Consider the following 12,733-nt stretch of genomic DNA (forward strand, 5'->3'; position numbering starts at 1 on the left):
TGAGGGCTTAACAAGTATCATATTCGTCATCATGTTCTAATCAGCCAATGTAACCAGTAAATTGTTTCTGCTTTACATAATTCTACAGTACTTCACACTTTGTAAAGAAAAAAATAAGCTGTGAATTATCGACTGCTTAATCTATACCCCCAATAGTTTCTTTACCATGTGCTCACTAGTGAATAGCTTCGTGAGAAAATTCACGGAGTTCTGGTGGGAAGCCGTGACCAGTGGAGCTAATCCGTTTCGGGTAGAGACAGGTATCTACCTCAGTACAATGGAAGATGGTCGCACAATTTCGTGGATTGGTTGAGGTTAGACATTAACACCGTTGGCTGCCGGCTCAGTGGTGCAGTAGGTTAGGCTGAGACCGACGGCCACGGGTTCGAATCCCGCGAGCGGGGTAGTGGATGCACACTGCTAAGGAGTCCCACGATAGGACGAAACGGCCGTTTAGTGCTTCCAGGTTTTCAATGGTGTTCTAACATCAATCAGTTCATGATCTCAATTAGAAACTTAATAATCTCCACAACCACTATACTGATAATTTCTTTACAGTTAACAAGCTTAAGAATAATTCTTTTGGATGATAAAATATTGATATTTTTGTACTGTTTGTTTTTGTTTTGTTTTTTATTTTACAAACCTCACTGAAGCTTCTTACTTGAACTTCGAAGTATAATTTCTCAACCAACAGCTGTTGTACGTTTATGTGCTTCTTTATCAAATACAAGTTTAAATTACCAACAACTCAAAATATCAAAACCAACATCCTATTTGATATCAATTAAATCAAATGCGAATTCAGAGAAACAAGTATGTGTACCATAGATGTATTATTGTTATGATCATTATTGTGTGTATGAAATAAACCTTAAAATTAATTGAATATTTTTCAATTTTTAATGTATCAATTGAATCAATTCAAATGATTTCTTTTAAAGAATTTATTCTGTTTCTCCCTATTCTTATTGAACTTCATCATAGACATTTTTTTAGAGATAACAAGTTGATCGTCTGACGCTGAATGATAACTTGTGAATTAGAGAGTTAAAATAAAGTTAGACGCACCCAAACAAAAGTGCATAATCATTCTATGAAGTCGCTGACTTGTAGACAACGTAGCATACGTAGATGCAGATTACCTAAGATCCGGACGATCATAATAAACACTCGTTAAAGACGTTTGATGACATGACTCGGGATCCACCACTGTACCGTCGACTTATTCAATCTGTGTCTTCCCTTGAATCTTAAATTTTACAAGTATCTTATTATTTCTATTCCTCTATTTCACGCTTCCTCCTTGAATAGTATTGTTTGTTCATGACATTTTCTACCACTACTAATATTGTTACTAGTACTTCTACTACTCTAGCATTTGTCTTGATGGTTTAACATAACTCTCCAAATATGCTGTGATAACTTCGGCAGATGTATTTATATGCCATGTCCTAGATTTTTTATGGCTAACTGAACTATCTCATGTGAGGAACTAATAGAAACCCGTTAGTACTAAATAATTAGTTCGTTCAGTTGAAGATAACTGAGCAGTGGTAAACTAGGGATCAAATTCGGGACATTTAGGTTTTGAAAGGTTAACCCATTACCATTATATCCCCAGGTTGAAATTCAGGGGTTTACAGTTCCCAATTCAGTCATTTCCTGATAAAGCTTACTTCTGTTTACTGTTTTAAATGAATTACTGTCATACTATTGATTTTTATTAATCATTCCCTACATGACTGTGTTTATCCATAAATAAGTAATTTCTTATTTCACTTCATAGGTCATAGATCATTCAGCTCTGGTGAACTCATCAATTATACCAATAGCTGAGATCCAAACAATCAGTATACCAACGGCTGCTACACAGTATAAGCTGTGTTTATTTTATTCGTGTACATGTAAGTGATGTGATTTCAATATTTATTAATATAAGGATGACAAGCGCATTCTCTTATTAATTTAGTTGTTAGGACGTTCGACGTAACAGATCTAGGATAATTGTTCTGAGTAAGAGAGAGAGAAAGAGTGAAACCTGATGTCAATATCCAGTTATATGAAAAATTTTGTCCTCTTCATTTCGAATTTTAGTACATAAATTAAGCAACTTGAAGATATGTTTTAAAAACCAACGATATATGATAAAAACACATTATTAATTAGAGAGGGGTTTTGTGGATATTATAGTAATTTAATTGAAGCTAGACCACCATGGACTGCTGAGGAGTCCCATACTAGGACGATACGGCGGTCTAGTGCTTCCAGGTTTTCCATAGTGTTCTAGCTTCAGTTAACTCATGATCTCAACAATTAAATATCATTAATTGCCTGTTAAGCAGAAATTCATTGGTCAGTTCATGTATTGAAATCATCATTATCTTTCTATTTAATCAGTATTCTCTTCACTCGCTTCACAAAAGTCAGGTCAAATGATAATTTAGTTACTAATAACTTATAGATTATTTGTGTAAAGCTACTCAATAGAAGAAAATTCCCATTATGAAGTGAAATCAACCCCAGAAGTTTAGAGTAAGATCATGTGTTAGTAGCCAATATTTAACATTGAATAAAATCCTAACCTTTGAAGAATTCAATATGGATTCTGTACAAACACTTCTAAGAAATTATTCATTCTTTCAAAACTTCACTTGATATGTTTTTGATAATCACTTACCTAAGTAAACAACTCACTGAAACGAACACATTTGATTCGTATTATTTACAATATCAGTAGTATAGCATTACACTCAACTTAAAAAAACTGTAAAATAATGTATTCTGTAATTAATATATCATGCAAAATTATATTTACAGCGCCTTTTCCAGTCCAAAATCCAAACGTTGATTTAATTAGTCAAGAGATTAGTGAAAAATTGAACGGTTCTTCTATGAAAACAAAAGTCGTACAAATAACTAATGATTATTTGGTTCTTCAAATAACTTTTCCTGAAGAGTTTGGTATGTAAATAATGATGGCTTTGATTATTGGTTATTTTATGTACTGTACAACTACTAGTAATTAATTCATAAATTAACAGATATTATTTTGATATTTTTTTAATTAACGAAGTGATTTCATCTAGACCATCAGTGAAAATTAGTATGCACTGAATAGATGCCTCGTCCTTCAATAGGAATTCTCAGATGTGCACATCCACGATTGAGCCACAAGGAATCGAATTCAGAACCTTCAGTATCATGCGTGAATGCTTACTATCTAAACCATCTACCGAGTCTTCAATGGTGTATATGTGTAACTTCAACCAATCCTCGCATAATATCGCGTAAACATCTACTACTTGCAGTGAATAACTGTCTCTCATCCAACATGGTTGAACTCCACGGGTCGCGACCTCTCACTAGAACCCCACAAATTATATCTTATAGCTAATCACCAGTGAATTTTTAAAAGTGATAGTTTTTGGATCATGAATTGATTTTGGTTAGATCATTACCGAAAATCGTTATTCACTGCTGTGAAAATTTTATAACCTCCACAATGACTTATACTGAAAATGCATTTTTACTTCGAAAGTCAATGGACACATCACAGTAGTATCAACAAGTATTTATATAGAATAATACACTAAAGTGAATGGTAATTGATAGCTAAAAGTTTCCAACTACTGTATTTAATGAACTAACATCAAATACTCTAATTAAATGGAACAGTAGTAATTTATTTTGATTTATGAATAGATGAACACAATTTATAGTTGACATAAGAACTAACCATTAAGGATTTTTATTTATTCAGTATGTAATGTGCATGATACTACATCATAAATCGAACGAAACCTCCGTTCAGTGCTTCCAGATTTTCAGTGGTGATCTAACATTGATCCATTCATGATATCAATCTAAATTCAACAATTTCCACAACCCTATACTGATAAATAGAACATAATCAAGAAAATGTAATTCAAATATGAAAATGTGGTTTTAAAACTATCTCTTGAATGATTCCATAAAGAAGTGGGCAAGTTAAATCAAATACTTAACTATTTCAAATTAGAAGTAATTTTACAAAATCTTCATAATTACAAAACTGTTCGTTTAAAATACAAATATGTTAAGGATCATTATCATCAAGCATAATATAGGTTAGTAAAACATTCTTATGGCTCCCAAATGCCCTGGTACGGCCGAGGTTGGAGAGAGTCAACTCTCTCTCTCACGGGATGCTCTCACATGGCCACGCATATACAGCCACTGCCAGGGAATTCCTACTCATTGCCTTCTCGTGGCGGGGCTATTGTTCACAAAATTCAGAGGACGAAAAGTGAATGTCCGACGCTTTACCCGGGTTGGTGGATACGGAAAATTTACCTAGGGGGCTGGAAAATCCTGATTCCAAACCAGTGGTTCACGTGAGCTCCAGGATTCTAAGGAAACAAATGGCGTATGAACCTACTGTTGATCACCGTCTACCACGGGACTGCATCTCCTAACATTGCTCCACTGCCTTGGGTATTATATCTTTAGGACAAAGGTTCGGAGGGTGGCCACCTAAGAAAAGCACGTGCTTTGGTGTGAGCACCCGGACAGTATCACAGCCCACACTCAAATCAAGTGACTTATGTAGCGCATATGTATTCATTGTTTGAATATTCTCAATAATTTGCACTGTATGCTATTCAAATTTCATGGTAAGTATTTAAAGGATAACCATTGATTAGTAATTTTCTTTTCAAACTGTAAACTTTACAAGCTACCATAGTTTCATTTTAATTTACAAAACTACAAGTTAATAATCCTATAAGTCTTTGAAGTGTTCTTATTGTAGATTATGACCACAGTGTTATGAACTAAGTCTTCTTACATTTTGATTACAATTTTTTATTGTTAACTAATAGTTATTAATGTTAATTTTCTTAAGTATGAAAAGATAATAAGGCACATAGATATCCAATTGCCCATAACAGTAATCACATAAAATAAAGTTGATTAAGCTTGTATGTCAAACTCTAATGTATGTTATTTATGCTAATTTGATTTATACTACATTAATTATTATAATAAAGGTGATATGCCACTGTTGAATGTACAAAGCTTTCCGGAAACAATCAACAAATCACAGGTTAATGAAACTGTACAAGGTATGACAGGATTTTCAAAGACAATTAGACCATCCTATGGCGGTATGTACTCATATATGACCTATACACTTGACAGTACTGAAAATGAAGTAAGTAAATATAATACTACGATATTTTGCAAACTTTTTGAGGTGAAAATTCGTTATCTGATATTATATTATTTGGTCGATTATGAAGTTTTGTATTTTAAAATTAATTTCATTATGTCTAATCGTGTCATTATTATTTTTATTATAGATTCGACTAGCATATCTCAATCTTGGCTCATCATGGTGTCCTTCTAAGTTGATTAACCCTACATTTAAATATGCAGTTTTAGATGATTTCGAAACATCAACACTTAGTACTGTTACAACAGAAACGGTTGCATTTTGTGGTCGACAATCTGCTTTAAATTTATTTACCTACCAATTTGCTCAACTTATCTCGGTTAACACCAATCCTTATGTAAGTTGATTATTCTTGATGGAACAGTGTTTTGTGTTGTAATAGAGTTCTTATAATTTAAGGAAATACTTAACTTTGGCTACTATAAATAAGTTGTTATCAGAAACTTTTCCAATCAATAGTTGACTACACAATATGTATTGATTTCCTATCAATTAAATTATCAGCTGATTAGATTATTGTAATGATAAGATTCTATAATTATTCTTACGGTTCCTTACTCAAATGGCAGTATGAATATCATTTACAAATCATCAACTACTTTAAGAAAAAACGCTAAAGCAAATATCCCACAGACCTATCAACCATTTGAGAATAATACACACAAAAATGAACCGATCGACTTAGAGCTAAGATATTAAAAAGTATGGACCAAGAGTTAATAAAAATTATCAGTATGTGACTGTGAAGATCATTATGTTTTTGATTGAAATCATCAACCGGTTGGTGTTAGGCCACCATTGAAAACCTGGAAGAACTCGAACGCCGTTTCTTGTACTCACTAGTGACTAGTTTCGTGAGGGAATTCTCGGAGTTCTAGTGAGAATCCGTGACCACTGGAGCTAATCAGTTTCGGGTAGAGACAGGTATCTACTTCAGTACAATGAGAGATGGTGGCAAAATTCCATGGATTGGTTGAGGTTAAATATTAACACCGTTGGATGCCAGCCGGCTCAGTGGTGTAGAGGTTAAGCATTCGTGCTCTAGACTGGGTTCGAATTTCGTAAGTGGTGTCGTGGATGCGCACTTCTTTGGAGTCTGACAATAAGACGAAACGGCCGTTTAGTGCTTTCAGGTTTTTAATGGAATCTAACATCGATTGTTTCATGATGTCAATCAAAAAAATATTAAAAACTTAGATAATTCAAATACACTGTGTCAAGCTAGTATTATAGGGTTTTTTTCTACAATGGATCATGTTCATAATGGTAGATAAACATCAGTTGGAAATATTATATTATTATATCCTGATATTTTATTCATTATAACCACTTTATTATAATCTAAGTTGAAATTATATTTTCTGTTAAACCAGCAGATATCCAGCTGATCTGATTACAACTGATGGTTTGATATTAAAACAACTAATAAATTCAAAGAAACAGAAATATTTGAAATGATAATTCAGTGCGTAGTGATCTAGAATATTCCATTATTAATATACAGAAATGAATGATTAAAATTTTGGTCAGAAATTAAATTCATCGTATAAGTGTTAGGTTAAATGGACTCAATAGCTGAGTGACAGTAACATGTTAAGAGTTTCAAAAGAAAAATTCTGGATTTGGATTCCACAATCCACATCAACTTCATGATACAGGTTCATCTACCTGATGAATCCGAAATGGGGCAAAACGAATTTTCTGGATTCCATTGCTAGTCAAAGACAATGAAAAGACAAGTTTTCCTTGAATAATAAAGATAAGTTATTTATAGCTGAGATGCAAAGCTACGAAATAGAGTTGGTTCGTCTCATTCAGCGAATTTCGTTGTTCTTAGTTTCTAGAAATCCACCAAAGAATCAAGTTACATGGAGTATAATTGGTTTTCATTTTATTTCTATGGTACAGATAGAAAAATTGAACTTAATTCAGCCTGAATTATTATTTTTTGTTGTTAGACTGACAAATATTCTTCAATATAGTTTGCATCACCTCCTATTACTTATCAGTAAAGATTTGAAATCGAGATTATTCGTTAGCTGTTTTGCACTATTATGTAACACCTCGCAATAATACACTCAAAACTCAAGAGTCGCAAGGAATACTGGCGATTGCACCATCTTAGGTTAAGTGGACGTCTAACAACTTACATTTATAACTTCAGTTAACTAGTGATATTACGCAACTGTTACCTTATTTTTCATCACTGAGTGAAACAACTATCCAGAATTTGATTGTTTAAAGAACCGGAAAACAATCAATCATTATACTGAATGGCTATGTTAATTCACAATGCTAAATATTTATACTAATTAGAATGTATTCCATCGTATATCACTTATAATTTTGTCTTTTTTTTACAAACATATTTATAGTTATGTTTTGCAATAAAAGGAAAAACGAGAAACAGTATAAATTTCTTATACAATGCTATTGGTGTAACATCTCGTTTATTGAAACAAACATTAACCTATTCAATTGATCTTACACAGCAAGATGAAAATTCGTAAGTTGATTTCTTCTTGTTGAATTAAATGCTACATTTGAACATTTTAAGATGACTAATGAGTTTATAGGTATGAATACCAAGGTTGGACGTGATACACAATCTTTATAAGCAAAGATGAACGGTGACTAACACTGGAATCAAGGACGCGCGTCTCGTCTAATTTGGGACTCGTCAGCTGGATGTACCTACATCTCAGAGCTGATGTCCACTCTGGGACTCGAACCCAATAACATTCACCTCAAACGCTATCGCTTTATCCACTCAGCTACTGAGTCCTGATAGCCACTTGCTTGTGAAATGGGGTGAATTTAAATTCACTTGGTATAGTTTTGCTTGAATTAACACAATATCAAGGTAATAGACACAGTATGCTAGTATGCCAATAACAGACTGATCAATTGCAGTCTTAAACCTCAATGGGAAGATTCAAATAAAACAATACCAACTGAGTTGGACTTGATAGTTTAAAATAAATTGAGCATTAGGTAATGAGTTAATAATAAACATAGTTTCTTGTTATTATCCCAATGAGTAAACAAATTGTATTTCTAATGTTTCGGGACTTAATGTAAGCCACTTCTTCAGAGTAAGTAAATAACCGAAATTTCGCTTAACAGAACTTTTTAAAATTAAATGAAAGTTTCATAACTTAAATATTACTGACTGAGTGGATGTTAAGTAAAACAGAAGTGAAATACTGCTTATAAGAAGAATACCTTATGTATGTATTATTTGTAGATTATCTAGTTAATTATCTAAATAATCCACAAAACCCCTTTCTGTTAATAATAAGAATTGTTTAAATAAAAAAGAATTCACTAAATACGAGAGTAACTGGTTGTTTAGACCTTTTACAAAAAAGCAAACAAATAAACAAATATATTTGAAGTTAAATATATGAATCGTTGGCTACTGACTAAGTGGTCTAATTCTGAAATGTTTTTTATCACAAAACTTGAAGATCCTATATTCAATCCACTGTGGGATCGTCTGTTCACAATCTCCATGAGTTCAACGCTAATATAAAATAACTATTTAGGGCTTCCTGGTTTCTAATGCTTTCCTAACTAAGATCAGCCAGTGATATTAACCAAACAATTTAATGGTTTCTACAAACCCTAACAATAGCAAACATTTTCACTCAGCAAAATAATGGGAAAGCAGTAAATACAGTTACTTAGTTGAAAGAAGTTAAAGAATGTTTCCAAGTGGTGTGAAGTAAACTGGGATATAAAACTTTATTCTTTGTATGAAGTAGATTTTTAGAACTATTTAGTTACACTATAGTACAGGAAACTACTTTTATTATCAGTGTCACGAAAAATAATAGTTAATAAATCAACGGAATAATCACCTACTGACTTAAATATCCTACTACTTATATATCCTCAAGAAGCTTACTTCATCAGATTATTAACTTGATTTTATCAATACCCATTATCATTTTCAGGGTGAGTAAATAGATAATAATATAAGAAGTGACTGTTACCGGAAAGACATTTATTTGAATTGACCTCAGTAAATCCTTGAAAAAACCACATGTACGATGAAACGTACATTTAAAACTTTGTTTCCTATCACATTAAATATTGTCACTATATTACTTACTAACGCCTGATACCCTCCGTAGAGGAGCATAGGCCACCTATCAGCATTCTCCATCCAACTCTATCATGGACAATCCTTGCCAGTTCTCTCCAATCGATAGTCATTCTTTCAATGTCTGCTCCCAATTCCCGAAACAGTCAACTGTTCTATCGTCCTCCTATTTTACGTTTACACTCAGCATTCCGATTTGGCGCTTACCTCGTGATGCAGTTTTGATGATTTCCGAAATATATGTCCTATCGACCTCCAATGTCTTTTCCTAATTACCTATTCAGATGGAAGATGGTTTGTTCTCTCTCACAATAAGCTGTTTCTGATTATATCTGGCCAGTGGACATTGAGTGTTTTGAGTAGATAATTGTTTATAAATACTTGTACGTTTTTGATCATGGTTGTGGTAGTTCTCCAAGTTTCAGTTCTATACAGTAGAACTATCTCGACGTTCGAATTGAAGATTCTGACTCTGATTTCGGTTGATAGTTCCATATGTTGGGTTCCATATGTCCTTCACTTGTATGAACCTTATCCTTGCTTTGCCAATTCTTCCCTTCCTGTCTGCATCAAATCCTCCACGTTCATCGATGATGCTGCTCTAGTATGTGCAAGATTCCACCTCTTGGAGAGTTTCTCCACCAAGTGTGATTGTAATGATGTTCGTTGTGTTGTATTTCAGGATGTTGCGTTTTTCGTTTTTTATGTTGAGGCCTACTGTTGTAGAGGCTGACGATACACTATCTGTCTTCACTTACATTTGTTGGTGTGTATGTAACAGAAGACTTGAGTCATCTGGGAATTCCAAACCGTTTAGTTGCATCTATGTTGTCCATTATATTCCATGCTTCCTCATGAGATGTGAAGGTCAGACTATGTAAAGACACAATTTATCTTGCATAAACTTATCTATGAATAACTGTTTCTCTAATCTTTATACGAAATACTAAATTTGATAGACTTTGAATGTGATCTTAGTGGTCATTAAGAAGTAATCAAAGGCATACTCCATTGTCACGAGACTCGATCCAATTCAAATTTGTAATAAGTTCGATAGTTTAATTGACTTAATTTTCAAATATTAACCATCTAAAAGTAGTCACTAGTAAACTCCATTTATATTGTTCATATAATATAAAAAATTAGGGGATGAAAAATTCCTAATTATTTAGTGACTGGCTGGAAAAATTTCCTCAGTTCTATGCAAACTCAGTTGCTTAATTGATTACAATTGAATGAACGATCAAACTTTAATTCTCAATTGAAAAGTCAATTTCTTCAGAACTTCATTTATCATTTTCTAATAATGACCAACTACAAAGAAATGCATTTCAAATTACTGTAATTAGTTAGTCATGATCTAAGATGGTGTGTTTTGTTCTGTTTCTATTTTATTCCATCCAGTTGGAAATTCAAATGTATTAATGTACTACAATTACTTCGTACAGATCCACGCAATATAAATGCAACAATTTTTCAACTTGAATCTTTTTCTATACCACCAAGAAAGAAATTTTACGAGTTGGAATATACTTTGTTCTTAGATACAGTATACATGGGAACAAAACCAATTTCCGATAATCCAGACGGTAAACTATAACATTGTTATATGAAAGAATTGTTTACTATTTATTGATAGTTTTGTTAGTGTGACATTTTTTTGAGATGGATTGTTTAATTCTAAAGCTTCTGCTTTAGTTATCCACAACATCATTATTGTCTACTCTAAATCACTTCGTTCTGTTACTTATTCTTTTTTGTGATTGTCTTTATATATTATGTTAGCTTCATGTGTCTTTGAATTCTCATTGACTATTGTACTCTCTGATAATATTGTTCTTAAAATCAACAAAAGCTTCACGATGAAACATGCTAACTCACAGAATGTAACACCATGAGAATTATTCACCTGAGTTATAAATATTGTCCATCACTTGTCGAAATCTATGATTGGTTTATTCATATCATTTGAAATTATGTCTAGTATATGTATTTAAAAATAAATTCAGTAATCCAATATTATTTATAGTGAATACAAGTAAGGACAGTGTAAAACTTACAATTGATTGCTCACTAGGTGGTGATCAATGTCATACATGTCAGGTTCTTCTTAGTGCAGTTTCAATCCTGTCGACCAAGTCGCAATGTGGCCACTAGTCTAGATGACTCAACATTGCGTGCATTACGTTGAGATAAGATGGTAGTTGGAGGTAGTTAACAGGAAACCATGGACTTAGGTTTCAAGCTATACAAATATGGATTGTGATTAGTAGTGGAATTCACACTGTGTTTCGTTTTATTTTAGGCTTGCCGGATAAATAGATATTTTCCTATTTGGTTTGTTTTGTTACACTGAGAATTGAACTCAGAAAATCTGTATTTCATTACATTCAAACAAATAGTTTAATTTATGTGAATCAAACAATTCAAGTTTATGGAATGAAAAATCCGAACTCATTGTGCGGTGTGTGCTACTGATATCGATAGGTATAAGTAGTACGCATCACCAATCAAAAGTGGAATACCTGGCTGCAAAAGGTTGGGAAGATTGAAGATAAGTGAACGAGAACAGAGAATGATTGGTGTGGAAATGAAGGAACACCAAAGTCTGACACAATTGATTGATATTTTGGAAATGAAGTTTTTACTATATGGTTGTCAGATTTTTCTAGGAGATTCTGTGGTTTTTTTAATAATATGCATTTGGTTGTACCCATTTACTACAACTGAATGAATCCTTTGTATCTATGGTCATATATAAACTACTTTCAGCCTCAAACTTGAAATAAAACCATGATGCTTTAGGGATTTGTACCCAGTGTCATGTTACATAATCCGAATTGAAGTATTTTGATAAACGAGGCGGAGGGGAAGCAATTAACCGAAACCCTTAATTCAAAAGATGTTACTTTATTCATTTTCGCCTCTATTATTATTATACACTATTCTGCCATTATTCGTGTTCAAATTTATCCTGATAATCAAGTCGATTCGTTTCAAAAAAATTAACTTAATAATCCCAGTATGATATGTTCATTGATTAGTAAATAGAAACACTGAAACATCAAATAGATCGAATAATCGTTTACTTTAAACTTTTCCCTTCATAATATTTATCAGACGTTGTTACGTGGCCACGATTTCCAAAAGATATATTCAGTGATATTAAAATAACAAAGAATTTGTCAACATTCGGTGTGTTCACAATTGAAATAATAACAAAATCATGTAGAACCAATTTTGAACTGTTTGGTTTAACTGGTGTGAATGTAAGTTTAGTTTTACATTACATTACTGCATTTCATTTAATTGTTTCAAACTTATGATTAATGTAAGCATCTCACAATTACATTCTCATTGATAATGTATTTTTAATAATATAGAGAAATTTGTTATATGAGATATGACAA

General features: G+C 32.6%; 1 protein-coding gene across 2 annotated transcripts in view; it reads left to right on the forward strand.

Annotated features, from left to right (window-relative positions):
* PKHD1L1_1 (Fibrocystin-L) overlaps window positions 1-12,733 on the forward strand; it is a 118,762-nt gene that overhangs the window by 22,622 nt on the left and 83,407 nt on the right. For both annotated transcript variants that reach the window (XM_051210365.1, XM_051210366.1), the window contains exons 14-21: window positions 657-816; window positions 1,790-1,907; window positions 2,821-2,964; window positions 5,031-5,194; window positions 5,343-5,552; window positions 7,591-7,721; window positions 10,728-10,912; window positions 12,444-12,592. In XM_051210365.1, coding sequence (XP_051070350.1) covers window positions 657-816; window positions 1,790-1,907; window positions 2,821-2,964; window positions 5,031-5,194; window positions 5,343-5,552; window positions 7,591-7,721; window positions 10,728-10,912; window positions 12,444-12,592 — 1,261 coding nt within the window. The remainder of the gene's footprint in view (window positions 1-656; window positions 817-1,789; window positions 1,908-2,820; window positions 2,965-5,030; window positions 5,195-5,342; window positions 5,553-7,590; window positions 7,722-10,727; window positions 10,913-12,443; window positions 12,593-12,733) is intronic.

The sequence above is a fragment of the Schistosoma haematobium genome, chromosome ZW, assembly GCF_000699445.3.
Source record: "Schistosoma haematobium chromosome ZW, whole genome shotgun sequence".
Taxonomy (NCBI): Eukaryota; Metazoa; Platyhelminthes; class Trematoda; order Strigeidida; family Schistosomatidae; genus Schistosoma; species Schistosoma haematobium.